Here is a 20,847-nt window from a genome sequence, read left to right as displayed (position 1 = left end):
AACGTTCAGAAAATAAAAAATGGTGTAGGTCAGCCAGTTAACATAGCATTTTGGAAAACAGCTTGCTTAAAAACATTTTTAAATTATTACAAATTTCAATATCTTCCTCTCACCTCAGGTGTAACGGGCCCAGTAAATGAAGTAAGGGGTTTGTTCCAGGCACTGACAGATGGAGGCTGGGGAGGGCTGATAGGTCCAACTATAATAGCAAGACAATAAGATAACCAACTGTTACTATGTTGTAAAATTAATCAAAGAACAAATTTGTCAAGAAAAACCTCATTGGCTTTAATTGTTCTTTATGAATGGTTACAAATAGTTTCTTAAACTAAAACTTCATGTAAACATGGCTTTAAAGTGAGGAACTTACGTTTTTTGACATCAGAGAGAACAGTGGAGCCAGCCACCTTGTTCTCCCACAGTTCTGTACCCAGTGTGTTGTGCGTCTGACTCTTGGCAGGGAAGTCTACAGGTGAGGGGGCCAGAGGTGCCACCGCACCCTCAAGGGGCTGGGGTGAGATAGGACTCTGGTTAGAGGCAGGCAGGCTGTGCTGCGACACAGAGATAGCTGGCTGTGGTGGAGTCTGCTGAGGGACAGCCTGGGTCTGTGGAGCTGGAGCTGACGGTTGCTGCTGCCCAGCTGCCAATCCTTGCTGCTGTTGTTGCTTTTTGGCAAATCGTGGAGGGAGTTTAGAACCGCCACCTCCCCTGCCCTTTTCACCAGAGCCCTTTTTACTCCAGTTCTGCACAGCATAAGGAGAGTTGCAGAATACATCGGATGAGATGATGTCTTGTGTACCAATTGCCACAATGCAATGCATGTAATGAATTGAACTAAAGACATTCCCCTCCTTTCCTCACCTGTGCAGTCTGCTCTTCTTTCTTCCTTCGTTCCTCATCCTGCAAACGTTTCTGCTGCTTCCGTGAAACAACCTCAGTGAACCCATCATCGTTTGTGTTTGACTGAGGGTCCTCAAGCGTTGTGACCTCTGGGTGGTCGTCAATGATCACTACACCTGGGGCAGAAATATGATAAATGAGTATCCAAAAAAAGAATAACCTACATTTTATTCAGTTTAAATGTTAAGACCAAGTAATTAAATAACTATTTTAATACTGAAGCTGTACTTGCAAATAATGTACAGCTAGGAACAAATTTTACTAAATATTAAATTTATAAATTTCAAGGTGCATCAAAAATATACAGAGTATTGAATACTAACTGGCATAATTGTTGAGATCGAATTGAGACAAAGCATTTTCTTTCTCTTTGGGTTTTTTGACAGCATGTTTTGCTTCCTCTTTCCGGCGACTGGACGCTGGTTCTTTCCCAACTTTCTGACCCGTACTGGCCTGACCAGCCTCTGCATTCTGAGCAGCAGCACTGCAGGAAACAGAGAAAATATTAGCTCAGTAATAAATTAGAATCGGAGGGTTGTTGGGGGAAAAAGCAAGAGAAAAGTTAGAGTGAGAGATAGTTGCATCAAAGGTTTGGAAATTCAGCCCACTGTCAGAAGGCTTGACGTTGGATGTTTAGGGAACATCTCTAAAGTTACATGTGACATAGGTGTACAGCGTTAGGTTTTTCATATTTATTAAAATAATCTGTCAAATCAGATCTAAATATTCCTAAATATACCCAATTCGTAGATGAACACTTTACAGTTTGTTTTGTGATTTAGTCACTCTCTTCAAATGCTATTCAAGTTACAAACGTGTATACCAATTTCATATTTAATTTAGAGATGTGCGCTAAACTAGCAATTCATTCAACTTTAACCGCAACTGCCCAAGTAGACAGTAGAGTCCTTTGGTGCAACTGGTTAACGATAAAGTTAGGCTTACAAAGCTTTCAGAGGTCACAATTTTCTCAGTAATAACAAAATCAAACCTCCACCAGATGTCAAAGAGGCGTCATCAACCTAGAAACTCATCGATGACATTGATGGTTCAAGGTTTAATGACAAACCTAATAACTGGAGGGTCACTGTCCCATTGAGTTTAGCTATAACAACTGCTTTAAAGTTTTTTGCACCCCTTAAGACCTTGATCAGATGTGTTTAATTAGGGTTCAAGCTAATTTCTGTAGGACAGATGCCCTTCAGAAGCTGAATTTAACAGCCCTGCTTTAAACCATAACAGATGCATTTCTCCTATAAACGGCTACATTATAACTTTTTGGTTCCTAAGACAACACTGTTCAGTACTCACCCCCTGCGTCCCAATTTGGCTCCAGATCCTCCCCTTCTCTCGCTCTTGCCTGCAGGATACCCTCGACCAGTTTTAGGCCCACTATTTCCTCTGCGGTTCTGTCGATCCACAGGCCGCTGGCTTGAGAAGCTTCTCTTGGCTACCGAGGCGATCTCCCGTTTAGGGATTACCACACTTTCTGTTGGTGATTTGCTCTGTCCTCCAGAGATCTGTGTTGGCATGGTGGAGGTGGTAGTAGCAGCGGTGGTTGAAGTCATGGCTGCTTCAAGTTGCTTCTTGTCCTCTCGCTCTCTCCTTTCGTTGAAGTCGCTACTCTCAGAGGCCGTCTCCCACTCCTCATTGGCCTGGTCAGAAGAATTCTGATTGGACAAGTCAGGTGATTTGCTACCAGCAGCAGCTACAGTGGTGGCTCCCATTTCAGGGACAACGGTCTCTGGGACAGGAAGCTCAGGGGAAGTTACATCAGGAGTCAGAGAAGGTGCTGTTCTGGTATCAGCCACTCCCTCTGGCAAAGAGACCAGCGTTCCAGGAGCTTTGGACCGCATAGGGGAGACTGATGTAGGTACTGGCACACCAGGAATCGCTTCCCCAGCAAACACTGCTGCCTCACGTTCTTTAAGCCTCCGAAAACGTGGGGGCTTGTCTTGTCTGGGAGGACGGGCTGCCCTTGGTCTCCGGGGCCTCTCCCGGAAGCTTTGTCCTCCCTCTCCAATCTTCTTGTTGTCATACTTGATGTGCCGTCTTTCAGAGTGGGTACTATCAATACGCGAGGTCTCTGCTTCCTCTGGCCGAAAGGTCTCCATGGGCTTCAAGGGCCACTGTGAGGCCTCTTTAACAGGGGCCCGACGGAAAGGAGCAGATCTGTGGCCACCTCGCTCCCTGCCACCACCTCGCCTGCTGTGCAATCCTCCTTTGCCTCGGCGTGTGGCCTCACCCTTTAACAAAAAACCTGGTTTGGGTCGCCCATCTTCATCTCGAGACACAGGTTTCTCAGAAAGATTTCCAGCTGCAAAACCAGAACCAGATTTAGAGGATTGAGATTCCAGCAGCTCGTGACGGATGGGTCTGCTCGGTTTGGAGCTGGGCTCACGATCTGATGCTCCAGTGTCACTGGCAGATTCTCTGCCTTCACTTTCAGAATCTGTGTCCGAGCCTCGCCTGCGTCTGCGCTTAGGCAAGACTTCAAAATCTGAGCTCTCGCTACGGGTTTCACTCTCTTCTCTGCAGCGGAAACTAGCTGTCCCTGTGGCACCTAATGGCAAATCCGAGCGTGACCGTGGCTCTCTGTACGAGTAGTCCCCTCGACTACGACCACGGCTACCTCTGCCCCTCCCACCATAGCTGCCTCTGTAACTTCGGCCACGGGAATAGTACTCTCCCCGACCACGGCTTTTGTAATCAGAAAGCCAGTCCTTCTCTCTTTCCACATCTCTTTCCCTCTCTCGGTCTCGCTCCCTCTCATCTCTGCCCCTCTCCCGCTCATCTCTGCCCCGCTCCCTCTCATCTCTGCCCCGCTCCCTCTCATCTCTGCCCCGCTCCCTCTCATCTCTCCTGTAAGCTCTGGGAGGGAGGTTGGACTCTTTGCGAGATGGTAGTTTGGGTTCATTACGTTTGTCATTAGATGGAGGCTTGTCTGGTTTATCCTCAGCAAGAGATGTAGCTGCAGGACATACAGTTGTCTGCAGATCTCTGGATTTTGTTCCACCAGTTGCTATTCCCACTTCAGGTTCTACCACTACTTTCTTACCATCACCATAGGGCTTAGGTCTATCAGATGCTTCTACAGCAGCTGAAGTAACACCCTTAGGAGCAGCACCCTCTTTTTTGGATCGATCCCCTCGTTCGTGCTGCTCTTCTTTCTCTCTTCTCTGTTCCCTCTCTTCCTTCATGTCTCTCAACACAGGTTTCTTAATGGGTCCAGATCTCCTTACTGGCCGCTCTGCTCCAGGACCCTCTCTCCTTCCAGATCCAGATCCACGGGATCCCCAGCGCATCTCTGACTTCTGCTTGCTGGGTGCAGGTAAAGTAAGCTTGTCGGTTTTGTGCATACCATCATTAGCCACAGGAGGAGTGGAACGGCTGTTGATCACAGACCCCTGTCCAAAAGGCTCCTTTCTAGACTTGTCCTCAGGTCTTTCCACAGTATCAGGGAAGTCCAGGGATTTCTGTGCTATGGTAAGTCCTTCAAATCTGGGCTCTTCCAGTTTCAGAGAGTGACTTGAGCCTTGAGAGATACTACGTTTCAATACAGCCTGTCCAATGGCTTCCACCTCATCTGCACCAGAGAGGTTAGTCTCCTCAGGTTCAAAAGAAGGGATGACTGGGGTTCTGTCAGTCTGTAGGAGACCTGGAACCTCTTCCGAGACATGACTAAAAGAAGCCAAGGTTTCAGATGAATCCCTGAAGAAGTGGCTCTTGCCCCGGGGCTCAAGTGGGCTATGGTCCCGAGGATAGACACCTGATAGACCTCTATCTAGCTCCAGACCAGCATCCAATCTATTTTAAGAGGGAAAGGGGAAAAATTGGTCTTAATAATTGTTCAACAACAGGGTGTCTTCAGATATGAAAAAGTTAAGTTCAAGACTTTAAGGCCTTTTTAATTTCTACTTTTTGAAATTTAAGACCAAACTTGTAGTGACAAAAGACATTATATAACATGTATATGTAACTTTTAACTCATTTAGTGTAAAAAGAAAAAATAGTTGCCGTTGAAAATGCTATTATGATATACATTTTATGGGATATTGTCTACAGATATGAAAAAGGTCAAAGTAACCACAAAAGCACCGCATCACCGACATTTCTGGTGGTGTAAAGGATTTATTCAGAAGCAATATTTTCAGTGTTCTATCAGATTTAAATAAATACAGAAAATACAAAATCTGTATGTTTTTTTATATTTACACCGGGATTTACCTTTGTAAAGGCAAATATTTTTAACCTTATTAAATGTATGCATTATCTTTCATGTCAATTTCTTACAATTAAGAAAAATCTATACACCACAGGGCTGTTCGCAATTAAGTTAAACAATTTACACAGCAAAATTACAAATGCAGTAAATAATGTTATAAGTTAATTCAAATTTTGAATATACAAATTAGACATTTTGCAGGAGGAAAAAGTATGCTTTAAAAAAAATGAGACTAAACCACCAGTAGTCATTCAACCGATTCCTTCAAAACACAATTGTTCAGAAACAAAAACGCTGAGCGTTTCTTGGAGAATGAGCAATACCTCTGATCTATTTTCTTTTTTTTTTTGTAATTTTTTACTTTTCAAGGGGAAATACAGAAAGCAAGCCTTCAATATATTCCTAAATCAAAGACCCTTGAAAGTTTATGCAATTACATATAAATCAAAACAGTATTAATAATAATGAAAAATAAACACATACCTATACTGTACATCCATACTCATATATACATAAAAACAATTATCAATATAGAGTATATTCTCTCAGGCCTGGAAAGAAGTTTTTACAAGTGTCACCAGTGCTTTGTTTCCTCCTCTTAACAATAACTATATACAATAAAACATGGGGAGCTATTACTTAGAAGATTCCAAAAATTGCCATATTCCAAAAGTTTAAAAAAAAAAAAAAAAAAAAAAAAAAAATTGAACCTTTCAAAAGAGGTCTGGGCATACTGGTTTAATGTAATCAATCCATTTACTCCATATTTGGAGGAAGTCTTCCCTTAATGCTCTTAAGGATAAAGATAATTTTTTAATTGCATATATATTATGTGTTATATCAATCCACTCCTTCACCGTGGGTGACTCTGATTTGAACCATTTTCTGGTAATTACTTTTTTACTAGCTGCTAAGAGAATTAACAATAACTTCTTATCATTTCTGTTCCACCTCTCTGAGGGGATATTACCCAAGTATAAAAATTCACAGGTAAAGTCAATCTCTACCCCAAAGACAGCCGTCAGAGCTCCTTTAATCTCATGCCAGTATTGATTCAATTTCTGACACCTCCAAAAAATGTGATAATGGTTCGCTTCCATTTCCCCACATGATCTCCAGCAGCTAGTACCCTTCCCTTGATGTTTTTTTCTGTGATGGTGTAGTAAAAAACCTGATAACGTTTTTCCAACAGAATTCTCTCCATGTGGCTGAACTTGTGGATTGCCACTGTGCTCTACAAATTCTGCCCCAGTCTTCATTTGAAATATTTAAGTCTCCTTCCCTTATCCACTTGTCCCTTATATACAGAGTATTTTCGGGTAAAGTTTGGAAAAAACCCTTATACAACTTTGAAATTATCTTATTACATGGCTGAGCCTTGGATACTGCTAGGAAAACCTTTATTATTCCTGACTCAGCCCTTGACAGTACTCCTGGTTTAATTTTACTTTCTAAATAATCCCTCACTTGAAGAGATCTATAAAAGTCATTTTGGTTAAGCCCAAAATACTGAAGAAATCAGTATCAAAGGCACACCATCTTAATATTCTTGAATGATACATTGATCAATGGGTTGGTTTCCTTATTAATTCTAGTTCTTAACTTGTTGTCTGCAATGAGGGCAGATAACGGCGACTCTTCCATCATCCCTCGCTCTATTTCAATCCATTTAGCCAAATATACCGAACTACTCCCCTCTGATCTATTTTCATTGGTGAAACTGAACAAAAGAGTCAACATTGTGTCTATAATGTAAGTAACTACTTAAAGGATAAGTTAACTTATACAGGTTTGGAACAAGTGGAGGGTGAGTAAATGACAATTTTCATTCTGGAAGTGAACGTATTTAACTACTTGTTTGTTGAACAAATATCGATGTAACATTTGCAATCATGAGAATATTTTGCAAAATAGCTCAAAACTAAACATTTAAAAAAAGTTTCCTCAGTATGTTGAGTTTGAGTATGTGAGTTTCATGTGTGCCATTATGTATGTTTGTTTGATTTGAGTCTCTTGAGCCCCCTTTCACACTGCACATTGGTCCCGGAAAATTGGCAGATTGCCTTCTGTGTGAATGCAAACACATCCCGGGATCGATTCTGGGTTGGGGACCTAGTAACATTGCCGGGTTCAGTCCCGGCAATAACAAAAAATGTGTCGCAAAATATGTGCAAACTGTAATGAAGCAGAGATCAGGTAGTTCCTCACTATCGGCGCTGAAGCAGAGATCATTCACCAGTTTAAGTGAAAGTTAACGTGCCTAGTAATTCTGACTCCTACATTACACATCATATCCTGATGCATCCATGCACGCACAGATTCAGGGAAATCCCTGGCAGTGTGAATGAACCAAAATCTAAAGGTATGGGAACAATTGCCGGGACACATTACCCTTGTATTATCCAGAATCTCAGTGTGAAAGGGGCTTCACAGAGAAGGGCAGCATGAGCCAAATTCTTCAGCCATTTTTCAGTAAACATGAATTAACCCATTTAAAGTGCCCATGAAATCTAAATGGAATTTATTTGGCTTTAAGTATGAATGCTAACCTTTAGGTTCTCAAAAACTGGTGTTCTTCAAAACAATGACAAAATTCTTTAGAATATACAAGCATTCAAAACTTAGTCTCTCATTTCCCTCAATATGGATCAACGATTTTGATGACATGAACCTGCACTTCAGCTTCTCAAATTTTTTGCCCAATCAAATGCTCTCTAGAATCTCAAGCACCCCGCCCTCTACACTATGAATAGACGCTGAAGCTGTGGCTGAAATCGGTTACTTGTTCATAGAGTTAAGTTTTTTCTGTATGGTAAATGGCACGCAGAGCACTATATAGGGACAGGGAATGATTTTGTTCTAAACCCTCTAAAATAACAGTTTCTCACCTTGTCTCCTTGCCATCTTCACGTCCTTTAATGGTTGCAGAAGAGGGAAGGGGCTCTGTTGAGGGATATGGGTCAGAACCCCAGACCATCCGAGGCTCACTAGGAACTCCGTGTTCTCTGATTGGTCTGGTCAGATGATCAAAAGTGTCTGATCCTGAGCTGCTGTTTTCTGTGGGCTCTCGTCGTACCAGCTGCTTAGGAGGCATTCTCCCTGGAATTGAAATCCAAAAATGACTACAACTTAAAACAGACACATATAGAACTCTGTGTTTGGAAAAAAAACTATGGAAATGATTAAATTGTCAGATGTAATGTTTTGGTGTAATGTCTAGTGACAGTGCATGGTTTTGTTACCAAATTTCTAGAAAGGAAAACAACTTTAGTTTGTAAGACACACCGGGGTGCATAGGAGGCATGTCTATTGGTGGCCGCCCAGACATTATACGGGGATCCATGTAAGACTGCATCATTAGCCAGCGTGGGTCAAATCCCATTGAAGCAAGGTGTTGGTGGTGGGGGCCGATAGGTTGGTATAAGGATCTGTGCTGAGGGGGAGCTGAACCCCCTGAGGGAGAGACTGGACCCCCACCACTCTGCTGCTGCTGTTGCCACTGTTGTTGTTTAAGCTGTTCCTGAAAAATTTAAGAGAACACAAATTACATTTCAGTAAAGCAGGAATTACTACAAAGAATACTAGTTCTCATTTTCATTATCCACAGGGTTCCAACTAACACTTATTCTTAAAGCCAGAACAATGTGTGAGCACCTGTTGTCTAAGGAACCTGGGTGGTAAAGACTTCTGGAACTGTTTTGAATATCCAGAGGTGACAGAAGGACGAACAGCAGTCCCAGTGTCTCCCTCATTTTCCAGTTTAGTTGGGAGAGGGGCATCATCACTGACCGAATGATCGAGTCTGGTTGAAGACAACTGAGGCTCCTCAACTGAAACAGATAAAAAAATTAGCATTTTAAATCTAAAACTAGAAAAAAAACATTCCCACACCTGGTTCTTGTCACACTTGCTTTGTTCGAACCAGAGTTTCAACACCCCTACACAATTGGTCCATTTTCACATTGTACTTCAGGGTATGAATTGAGGTACGTTCATGTCATTACTTTAGTTTTACAACCAAAATATCACCTGTACCCCAAGGTACTTTTCTAAATGCACTTTAGAATTTTAACAGCTTATGATTTTTTTTTTTTTTTAATTCATTTACCTCTGGGCTCCTCAACACTGAAGTAGTCTCTCATTGGTTGTCTCTCCACCGGTCTATGCACCTCCTCAGTTAAAGCAGTATCAACCTTGCTTTGGGGTTCTGGGGCAGTCCTATGGACAGGAGGGCTAGGTTGTCGGGTAACAAATTGTGGCACCTCCTCCACAGTGGGCTCTGTCCTTTCATGGGTTGGCATGGGAGGGCAGGGTTGCTGTGCAGGGGAAGGTGGTGGTTGAGGCTGAGGGGGTGGAGTTTCAGCAGGTAGTTTAGGCACAGTTTCAGTCACTTCCTGGTTATCACCATGAGCTTGTATAGTTGGTTTAGCAGTTTCTGTAGTCGAAGGTCGTCGTTTCTCCTCCAGTTGTTTGAGTTTCTCTTTGCATGCAGCAAGTCTCTGTTCTTCCATGCGGCGTTCCTCTTCCTCACGCCGTCTGCGAGCACGTTCTACTGCTTCTGAGAGCTCGGACTGCTTCTTCCGCTTCTGCCGCCACGCTTCTGTTTCCTCCTCACTAGCAGGGGGTGCTGTATTGGGTAGCTTTGTAACACTGGAGCCACCACTTCCCACAGAACGTCCAATAGTTTGGCCCTACACAAAACAATTAAGCAAAAATAAGGGGGGGAAAAAAACCAACTTTGTCCAATCAGAGATAGGACAACTGTTCTAATGCACAACATACCTGCTGGTCTTGAGGAGGTACAGTCTTGCTATAATGGACAATATTGCCAGGGGAGGGAGCCTTAGGGTCTCCACTTTCTGCCCATGAGCTCTTGCTGTCACGCCTCCCCTCTTCTTCCGTCCATCCCTCCTGAACATCAGCGTTTCTTGACCTCATGCGATCAACTTTAGTCATCCACTCCCTGTGTTTCAGCAAGAATGTTTTATAGGGCCAATGTTCAGTATGCACAAATTTTTTTTTGGATGAAAGTAAAACAAGCCACAAAGCTGAATGCTAACCAGTTATCGCCTTTCTCCTTAGCAGAATGGTTCTCCTCATCATCACTAAAGTTCAGTTTCTCAGTATAGTCAACTTCCATTTGAGCACCTAATAAAGACCAAAAATGGTGACTCAATTAACAAATGGTTTCATTATTGTTCACAACAACAAAACAGCACAATGACACAACAACTTGCTTAAACATACTTGGAACAAAAATAAGACTGGAGATAAACATGCATTTTATTATTTTTTTTGCTCTATATTTGACCATGTTGTAACAAATAAACAAAAGATCTCTGGATTTCTCCTATACTTTAAAACAAGTCATTCTCACCTGCCCAACCCTCATCAGCATCAGTGTCCAGATTGTCTAGCTCTTTAAGCTCAGTGGCACTAACAATTGATGGCCTGTCTGGATCCTGCAGCCATGGCTGAGAGGGAGGCTGGGAGGGTCTTCCACCAGAACGTGGACCCCTAAAAAGAGAAGAGATAAGGGAAAAGCTACACTTTACAAAGTGCCCAATGCCCTGGAAGTATCCCAAAATACCAAATTGCTTGCCTTGATCAATAACAAACTCACTTTCAACTGCTTGCACTTTCACTTTTAACACTTCAGACAAATTTGCAAGGTCAAAAACTAGTTAGAACTGTAGCTTCAACTTTAGAAATCAACGTCTAGTCTAAATACTGCACACTCATCAACATTATGTGAACAAAAAAGGACAAAGTACGCTGTCTTTCAATCTTAGCTTCTAGAGATTGAAGCCATTTAAGTTCAGACCTTTTGGGATCACTTACTTAGACATCTCCTGTTGACCAGGGTATCTAAAGCTACTTTGTACAGGAGGAAAGGGCCCTCGAGGGTAAGCATTGAACATCTGAAAAGATAAAACACTTTAAAATAGGTTTGCCAAATAGACTTCACAAAATCAGTACTAAACAAAATCCACAGCAGCATGTCATATTTCAGCAGTTAGATGAAATTATACACAAAGGCTTACATATATATCACTTACATATGGCGGCATCATGCTCCTGAACTGGGCAGCTTGGAACTGAGATGATATTCCCTTCGCCGTTTGCTGGCCACCATTGAGTTTATGCTGAGGGGCAGTAGGTGGGAGTCTGTCTCTGGCGTCTCTCTTTTCTCTGCCCTCCCCAGAAGAGGGTTTGCCTGCCTCATCGGAGTCCCCTGAGGGAGATGGTGTGCCCCGACCCACGCCTGACTCCTCAGAGGGCTTTCCATCACTCTCTGAGGGGCTGGAAGCAACATTTAAGTTCCTGCCTCCACCTTCCCGCCAGCTACCCACATCTGAGTAGGTAATGCAAACGAATGGCCAAAGTGAGGGTGATAATGATTAGATTTAAGAATTATCATTGAGAAACTGCTGCATATCTTTTTTTCCTAAAAAGTTGCAACTACTATATGTTACACAAATCTTATAAGACAATGTAAAGGACGATGGACTTACTCTGAGGCCTGAGGCTGGGGCCTGGCCCGTAGGGTTCATCTTCCTGATCACCTGATTTCTCCTGATTTTCACCCGCTGCCTGCAGACTTGGAAACTCCTGATGGAAATGACTGCTCATGCGAGGAGCTCCTGCAAACACAGTAACATTTAAGCACTTGGCTTCAGTAATTCAAAACTCATGCCAATAGAGCTTGTGCGCAGTGTTGCATTCTGGGACGTGGCGTCCATGTTGCTAGCCTCACGAATGTAAACATACAGCAAGTTGAACGAGAAGAGCAGTTGGGAGAAAGAAAAAAGATGTTAAAATCGCAAAAAGGTTGTGGGATTTATAGGGATATGCTAAATAGGGATGCCAAGGACTGGTATGCGGACAAAATAGGCGGCTAATCTTCAGCTACCTTGCTTTGTGAGCGCCTACACTTCAGAATAGTTCCGAAGCTACAAGTCATTGAAGTCTCATGTACAGTTCACAAATGGATGGGTTCAGGAGCTGCAAATCATAGAACCGGAACAGCGGCAAACAGTATACCGTAATCCGGTAAGCTGTGCTCTATCTAGCTGCTAGTTTAGTAACCGTTAGTGCTAACAACCATTCACACATGGACTTTTAACAATGTGTTTCAAAAGTGTAGTTAGTAGCTGTCAACCCTCCCGTTTTTTACGGGGTTCTCACGTATTTGAGCTCTTTTCGCGCTGTCTTCCCGTTTTAGTATTTTCCTGTAAAATATCCCGTTAGCCCTTCAATCGGACCTGTCAAGTCTCTGTGTTGTTGTCCTGTTGCTACTCCTTGCCCTTCTAGCAAAACAGATGTTTTCAAAGCATTGTTTTGCTTACTTAAGCAACCAAATCGCTTAACGTTAGTTAATGCAGCAGTTTTGTAGTAAGAATTTTTGCTGTCAGCAGAGGGATAGCAACAAAAAGATGAATGTTGAAATTTCCCGTATTTTGGAAGAGTAACCCGAGAAATTCTTTATTTTCAATGTTGACTTAAGCTATATAAATTAATATTTAGATGTTATGGTCTCCGTGGTCGCGCCTCCAAGCAGGAAAGCGGTGTAAAGTTAATACATTCTCATTTTTTCCATTCACTATTACACCCCACAATACAGCAACGGTTTACCATGGTTGAAATAGATTTTTAATTAATAAAATTAAAACACACGGATGAGAGGGAGTATGTCTAAACACTGCGCAGTAGTCCGAGTAGCAGTGAAGGAGGCTATAAACGTGGCGGCCATGCCAAGTAATGATGTCACAACGCCCAAGCCCTATTAAGATTATTCTGCTGCTTAAATTTTAGATAAGGATTTATAGTTCACAGAGTAGGGTTTCGAGAGCTAACAATGATGAAAAGGTTTACAAAGGAAATGGCTTACCATCCAGCTGCCCAGACTGTTTGCTGTTGGCCCAAGAGCGGCTGCCTCCCAGAGGGGCATCAGAGGTCTGAGGAACAGCTGGCTTTGGCTGTGGTGGAGGGGTCTCTTGCTGCCTATAAACATAAAATAAAGTGCAAGTGGAACAGAAAAATATAATGAGTACAAAACAAGACGACAAGACGACTTCCATTTGTGAAGACAATGTGACATTTAGTGTAGAGTATATTTGGAATATCCAAAACTGAACTACAACTATCATTTTAAGAGTTTTACCGTTCGTCTCCTGGTTGATCCTGTCTGGAGGCCCATCCGCTGCCGTCCTTTGGTACGATGCTAACGTTGGGATCGTTGCCTTTGTTCTCAGCTTTTAGGCTGGGCAGGTTAGCCGGAGGGGGCATGCGTCGGCTGACCGCAACTTTGCCCAAACTTTGGAGCCCATGTCTGGCAGCAACTTAGTGGGAAAAACAAAACAAAATCATTAGCTATGACACAAATACATCCATTTTTTCATTTTTCTAATCTTGAAAAAAAGAATTTAACCAAAAATTCAACGTCATTTTTACAGGAACATTGTTAATAGCAGCAGTAATCTTACAACAAATGTTCTTGGGCAGTCTCTAAAAGCTCAAAGGAATGCACAACGTTGACTAAAGCCCCTTTCACACTGCACGTCGGACCCGCAATATTCCCGTAACATTGCCTGGTCGCCTTCTGTGTGAAAGCAACCACGTCCCGGAATTGATTACCGAATTGAACCCGGGTCGGGGACCTAGTAACATTGCGGTAATCGATCCGGAACGAGCGCTGTGTGAACAAAAGCCAGATCTAATTCCGTATCGAAGTGATGACGTGCGTTATCGCGCGACTCTTTTACCGGCTGTTTTGAAGGAAGATCAACATTCGCGACGAAAACATGTGTGCAAACTGTAATTAAGCAGATATCAGTTAGTTCCTCACTTTCCGCGTTGACGCCGAGATCGTTTGCTTGCTTCAGTTAAAGTATAACGTGCCAAGCGTTGTCGACTCGTACATTACACGTCACGCGCTGATGTCACGTGTCGTTACGGGATCTTCACGAGTTGTGTGTGAAAGCACGCACATATACCGGGTCATGACTGGCAGTGTGAAAGTGCAAAATCTAGCGACCCGGGAACAATTGCAGGAACACTTTACCTGTGTATTTGCCGGAATGGCAGTGTGAAAGGGGCTTAAGTGGACAAAGGCTGCTTATTTGATCCAGTGACTCAAAAGAAAGCTGATTGGGGAGATCAATGAACGACAGTTCAAAGACTCTAGTGCCATCACTTGACACTCTACTCAATGAACCATTCTTATTTTCTTAACCATTCTTAAGAGAACAAATCAATTTTCTTTATGCAAAATGCAGTTCACCATTTTAGATTGATGTGAAATGTAACCTGGACTACGGCTGTCAATTTTAGTTCGAAAATCGATTGCACAATCGATCGGACCAACCAAAAAAAGTCTCGCAAATGAAAATAGGGAATCTATTTTAACCAAATATGTACATTATTAAATTTTTTATAATTAAACAATTAAAATATATATAGATGTAACAAAACTCACAAATCAAGCAGAAAAATAATTCCGAAAGTACAGTATGCCTTGCAAAAGCTTGACAAAAATACTAGCAATTTTACGCGCCTATAAGACCCAAGTGACATCGAAAGCGACCTCTTATGCTGAGTTCACACCAAACGCATCTGGCGCGAATGATTTCAATGCTAAATCAATGTAGAGACGCGTTTACGCACGTCTGGAGGTCTCGCGGCACGGTAGATGCGAATTCGCCTCATTCGCGCATCTAGTTACAGGAGATTCTGAGTTATGAAAAGGACCATTGCAAGCTGACAGCGACCGGCTATGGTGGTGGAAAATTGGCAGTAACACCCCCACCTTGCGCAGCTGTACCTGAGTGTCACTGGGACATCAGTGCGGTCGGAGCGGTCTTCTCAACAGCTGGACATATAGTGAATAAAAAACTTTTTGCCGATTCAATATGCCAGCCTAGTGTGCACCTAGCCTAACCTCGGTTACGTTCAATAAAAAAAATTTTTTTTTAGTTTATTTAAAATAATCTTGGAGATTTTTTAATTGCCTAAATCATAAATGCAGCCGGGTTGAAGCCTGCAGTGATGTTTTTCTTTTGTTATGGCATCCGTCCCCTCTGCATATATATTTTTTCGAGAATGTTGCACTCCTGTTGTTGTTATTCTGCACAAAACTTCATGCCAATAAATAAGAAATATTGCTGACTTGTGCGTTTCCAGCGCTCTCTTTACGTTCGTCTGTTATTTGATGTTTTTTTAGACATGGAAAATCGATTTTACAATTTATTCAATGAACACTTATGTCTTAATCGAAAATGATTTTTTCACAAAAGTGACAGCCCTAACCTGGACATGTTCTTGACAGCTTTCGAGAGATTCACTCCACTACAGATGATAACAGTATTTTCCAACAGCTTGTTTATAAGAATGGTCAGTTGACTCACCTGCAGTTTTCTGGGTCTCCAGAGACTTGCCCTTGTACGTGTTGAAGAGGCTAAGGGTTGCATACTTGGTCTTGCCATCCTTTGCCTTGGTGCTCTGCCCTGACTTCTCTGACATTTCGCTGGAAACTCATTGAGTCTGGTCCTGCGGCCTCACCCCTCAGAACCAGCCCTTTAGAAGAGACCAAGAAATGAAAGCTTCAGTGAGCAGATGGTAGAACCAGATATTTTATCTAATATCTACCTGCACCTTTTAAGCAATATTTCCTGTCAGGCTTAAGTGCAGGCTACAATGCAACACCAGGAGCCTTTGTTGAGCAACTACAGAGAGAAAGACAAACGTGCATATGAGCAACTAACTCTCCTCAAATACAGCGCTTGCAAATGATACTTAATACTCGTTTCACAAACATTACTTAAAATCAGATTCAGTGGGTTAAACTGGAAGGTTTAATAAAAGGCCATTCCCCTAACTTGCAGAGAATAACTGAAGTATTAAGTGAACAATCAGCCTTTTATCAGACTTTCTGACTTCCTGTTTGAGGCAGAATCTTACAGGCTGAAAACAGTAACAATTTTAAAACAATGACCAAAGTTTGACTGGTCAAAATGTCTATTACAACTTGTGAACCTTTAAAGGAGATGAACTGCAAAAGGCATTCAGAACTCTACATCTTTGAATTTCAATGGTTCAAATCATCTCGCTGTTATGCCAATGTCAGTGTAGATGGAGAACTGACAGTTATAGGGGTCAATCTACCGTGAGCCACATGGGGCTCCATTCATATTGATGTAGTGCGTGGCTTAATGCCAAGACAGCAGTAGAAGCAAGAGGGTCACCTCACCATATCCAAACACAGTTCATTGCAATGCACACAGAAATATGAAGATGTGTTATTCATCACTTCATTTGTATATAATGCTATCCATAACAGATTAAATTAACACTGAAACCTTAAGCAGCTGTTACAGACTCAAAGCTTTAATATGAATAAAATTAAGACTGAACACTGGAGCAGCTTGTGTTGCTATCGTCAATGAAAAATTATGACTACATCTAACATGTTTGGCTGGCAAAATAAATGTTGTAAATTCAAATCAGAGCATCTTCCGTGTCTGGAACGGATTTATCCCTGAGTCTATAAGGTAACAATATAATAAGATAACCTTGTTGGAAATGGGTTTGGCTAAAATAAAATGTTGGTTTCATCTATACTGCTAGGTACTTATACTATATTGACTGGATTAAATAGTACTGCAATAGGTATGGGCGAAAAATCGATTTTATTGATCAACTCGAATGTGTGGTTTACATCGATTTGTTTGAATGAAAATCGGTTTTCTTTTTAACAGTTGGTCACTTATGGGATAGTTAAAAGTAGGGCTGGCCGATTTTCCAGATTTTATGGATTAATTCAAATTCATAGTTTTGCCACGATTTTAATTTTCAGAAAAGGAGGAATCGAATATTTTGATTAGAAATATTACCAAATGTTAGAATTAGACACTTGCCGGTGATAACAGTAAAGAGAAAAGAACGATTCAACCACATCTTGTCGCATGTGACGCGCTCTGTGAAGGACCATAAATTTAGCACTAGGCGTCATTCACACATTGCTTTTGTTTTGACAAAGACATGATGCAGGCAATGGAATAGGTAAAACATGCAAGAAGATGGGAGTGAACTTTTAATTTGAGCACAGTGTTTTTAGAATGCCGTTTCATGCATGAGATGAGATGCTGCAAGAGACGCGAGCGCAACAGTCAAACACTTCCATGTTTACACAGATAAAAGAACACCTGTAAAGAATTACTACTGCATGTCTGATGTTTCTTGTTTAGCTGCGGTAAAAAAAACAAAAAAAACATTTATGGTTAATAAAAGTCTACTGGTGTTATAACTTCAATCATTTTGAGTTACCTTGACTTTTGAGATTTTCTAAAAGAATTTCTCGTCTTATATAGGTTCAGAAATGTGTAAACGTTTGCACAATATGTAGTTGTAGTTTTTGCATCTTTGCTGCAAAATTATTTGTTACAAATTAACATCATGTTGACCGCTTCATCGCTTCATGTGTGCTGCACTTGGAATAGAATTGTCTTTAACTAGAGGGTTAACAAAGAATAAGTTACTTCACTCATACTGTAGATACATTTTCAAGCTTACTAGTTTAAAAAAAAAAAAAAAAGATTGAGAATTGGTCAAACATTCTTGAAAAATCAAGATTTTTATTTTTTGCAAAATACCCCAGCCCTACTTCAAAGGCAACAATGATGCCAAATCAAATATGTACAGTGCAAAAACCTGAACATTGTGCAAACCAACTCTACACACAGAAACTAAAAGTCACATGACAAGACAAAAGGTGTAATGAAAGTGAAAGCGGTCATCTTTTACATCTTTGGGTTATCTGCATTTACTGAGACAAACAATTCAATATGGAAAAAATGTGTAGCTTCACCGGTTAAATGCCAACTTCCTCTCAATCTACACCTCATGAGATTTCATCTTTCCAGCTGTCTGGTGTATTGTAAAGGCATAATTCAACTGCCTCTTTATTTCGAGACTTGCAGGACAGGAGGTGGAGACAGACAGATGAATGGCTAAAAACCCAAGAGAGCATGATTCATTCTTTGGATGTTTAAGACCAAAATGGTAAAGGCTGGGAAAGTGTAACTCTTAAATAACTAATTCTAAGCATGTTAAATGCTGTTGTAAACTATAACTGTTGTACAAAAAGTATTGTATTAAGATAAAATGCATTGTAGGTTTCAATTAAACATCTTAATTATTTCAACCCCAACCTCCGAAATCCGATCATACCCCCATCCGCAGCCATCTGCCACCCAAAAACACGAGCCAATCATTGCTTTCCACTGACATTCCCAAATGAGCAAAGTAACCACTAGCATTGAGCTGCAGTCTCTGGGGGATGAGAAAAGTCAATCTCTTTTCAGTTGATTGGTGAGGGGCATTCTTCAAGTTCCCCTGAAGTGCCTTGAAACCATTTTATTTTGATTTATATATTATTCTATGTGGTGACGTAATTTCAACTGAAACAGGAAAAGATGGTGGGACATATAGAGCAGCCCCTGCCCCCTTTTTAAAATAGCCAATAGAGTTTACATTATATCTGCTCGGGCCAGAGCCATTGAGCTCGGTCAAGCCACATTTGACAGCCACAGTCTAATAGCTTACCCCTAGATTCAATATGAAACTCTTAAGCCCCTTTCACACTGCGATTCCGGCAAATACACAGGTAAAGTGTTCCGGCAATTGTTCCAAGGTCTCTAGATTTTGCACTTTCACACTGCCAGTGATTACCTGGGATACGTGCGTGCTTTCACACACAACCCGTAAAGATCCCGTAATGACACGTGACGTGTAACGTACGAGCTGAAAACATTAGGCTCGTTATACTTTCACTGAAGCTGGCAAACAATCTCAGTGCAAGCGCAGAAATTGAGGAACAAACTGATCTCTGCCTCATTACAGTTTGCACATATTTGTCACAAATGTCAATTTTCCTTCAAAACATCAGGTAAAAGAGTCCATGGGATTGTGTTTCTGGACCAGAGCCAAAGTCCGGATCATACTGTGTGCGCTGCTCGTTTCGCGTGAAACGATGTAAAACCAGATCTCATTTGCCCCAATCGAAAGCATATTTACGCTATCTGAATCATTTCCTACTACCTTAATAGTGCAGGGGGCGGGCACTTCGGATTCCAGAGAGCATTTTGATTGGCCAGAAGATTTGATGAGAAGTATGATATGACATCAATTTTTGAGCCGTTTTGGCGGCAGAAACTGCAAGCTTTGAATGCTTATATCTTCTAAATGCGAATTTTGTCACTGTTTTGCACATTGCCTTATAATTACCCACCTAGAAGATAAAGACTGCCTTGTCAGAATGATGTTCATCCACTTCATCTCCGCTTTCACCACAATATTTAACTAACAGCCTGTCCCTCAATGTGGAGAAGACAAAGGAGGTTATGATGGACTGACCACCCCCCACTGACCATCGACAGCTCGACTGTGTAGAGTCAGCAGCACTAAATTTCAGGGGGTGCACATCACAGAGGATATCACTTGGACCACCAACACCATGTCACTCTCCAAGAAGGCACAAGAGACGCTACACATTCTCCACCAGCTGAAAAGAGCAAGTCTCCCTCCACCCATCCTCACCACATTTTACAGCGGAACCGCTGAGAGCGTGCTGACCAGCTGTATCACTGTCTGATACAGGAACTGTAGTCCAGCAGACCGCAAGACCGGACAGTGAACACAACTGCAGCGATCATTGGTGCCCATCTCCCCTAAATCCTGGACATTTTCCACACAAGATGCTCCAGTAAAGCCAACATTATGGTGAAGAACCTCACTCATCCCTCCCACAGTCTCTTCTAGCTCTTACCATCAGGAATACAGTACTGGAGCATCAGAGTCCACTCTGCCAGACTGCTCAACAGCTTTTTCCCCCAGGCTGTGAGAGCTCTGAACTCAAATCACCCCACACAAACCCCCTACCTCCTTTAACATGGACCAGCTAATTTTTTAGCTTATGTACAGATTAACATTTATATATAGTACATTTATAGATAAAATCTGTCATTAAGTTAGTTGTATAGGTAGAGCTGGGCGATATATTAAAAAAAAATCTCGATATTGTCAATTTTTATGATATTCGATATATATCTCGATATGTTTGCATTTGTATTTAAATAATAAAAAAAAACATGATTTTCTTTTGCCCATAAAAACACACAAAAAAACAATTTCGATTAAACAGCTTATTTAAGCAGTTAAAAAAATCTAGACCAAGAGATCACTTACTGCTTTTTATTAAATGAATACATGTAGGCCTATATGTAACTGAAGCAGAGCAAATTAAGTACAGAAAGTGCATTCTGTCAACTTTTTAGTGCATGCAATTCACAATTTAAACTATGCAACTGGGATAAGTATTTTATTTTAATTTTTTTAACAAATTTTAAGCTAAGAACACAAGTCTGTCAACTGTCTGCAGTTTAAAGAGAAGCTCTGTGGCATGAAACTATGTTCCTACTGAAAAACCCTCTTAGATGTGGAGCTAGTTGCTGAAGCACATAGCTATTTCTTATATATAAATATATATAAATGAATACCAAAGACTTCTCTCTGTCTATTATGGAAACTGGTAAACATAGTGAAATTCCCCAATAGTAATTCCAATTGGCCATAGCCTATGTTTCTCTATTCAAACATCAGCGGTCGAGTAAGTGCATTTATTTTGCGATCACAAATGCAAACAATACAGTTGAGATCTCACGACA

At 41.5% G+C, this 20,847-nt stretch overlaps 1 protein-coding gene across 2 annotated transcripts in view; it reads right to left on the bottom strand.

The window, feature by feature from the left end:
- LOC113063053 (protein PRRC2C-like) overlaps nucleotides 1–20,847 on the bottom strand; it is a 34,759-nt gene that overhangs the window by 11,306 nt on the left and 2,606 nt on the right. For both annotated transcript variants that reach the window (XM_026233209.1, XM_026233210.1), the window contains exons 2-19: nucleotides 15,532–15,700; nucleotides 13,290–13,467; nucleotides 13,017–13,129; nucleotides 11,641–11,769; nucleotides 11,185–11,480; nucleotides 10,967–11,046; nucleotides 10,503–10,642; nucleotides 10,186–10,273; nucleotides 9,908–10,088; nucleotides 9,234–9,816; nucleotides 8,780–8,955; nucleotides 8,411–8,645; nucleotides 8,014–8,224; nucleotides 2,212–4,707; nucleotides 1,224–1,384; nucleotides 862–1,016; nucleotides 371–743; nucleotides 114–199 (exon numbers count right to left, since the gene is read on the bottom strand). In XM_026233209.1, coding sequence (XP_026088994.1) covers nucleotides 114–199; nucleotides 371–743; nucleotides 862–1,016; nucleotides 1,224–1,384; nucleotides 2,212–4,707; nucleotides 8,014–8,224; nucleotides 8,411–8,645; nucleotides 8,780–8,955; nucleotides 9,234–9,816; nucleotides 9,908–10,088; nucleotides 10,186–10,273; nucleotides 10,503–10,642; nucleotides 10,967–11,046; nucleotides 11,185–11,480; nucleotides 11,641–11,769; nucleotides 13,017–13,129; nucleotides 13,290–13,467; nucleotides 15,532–15,646 — 5,796 coding nt within the window. In that variant the 5' untranslated portion in view covers nucleotides 15,647–15,700. The remainder of the gene's footprint in view (nucleotides 1–113; nucleotides 200–370; nucleotides 744–861; nucleotides 1,017–1,223; nucleotides 1,385–2,211; nucleotides 4,708–8,013; nucleotides 8,225–8,410; nucleotides 8,646–8,779; nucleotides 8,956–9,233; nucleotides 9,817–9,907; nucleotides 10,089–10,185; nucleotides 10,274–10,502; nucleotides 10,643–10,966; nucleotides 11,047–11,184; nucleotides 11,481–11,640; nucleotides 11,770–13,016; nucleotides 13,130–13,289; nucleotides 13,468–15,531; nucleotides 15,701–20,847) is intronic.

This window comes from Carassius auratus, chromosome 45, assembly GCF_003368295.1.
Source record: "Carassius auratus strain Wakin chromosome 45, ASM336829v1, whole genome shotgun sequence".
NCBI lineage: Eukaryota > Metazoa > Chordata > Actinopteri > Cypriniformes > Cyprinidae > Carassius > Carassius auratus.
The sequence above is the reverse complement of the archived record's forward strand: the minus strand, read 5'-3'. Positions and strand labels throughout refer to the sequence as shown.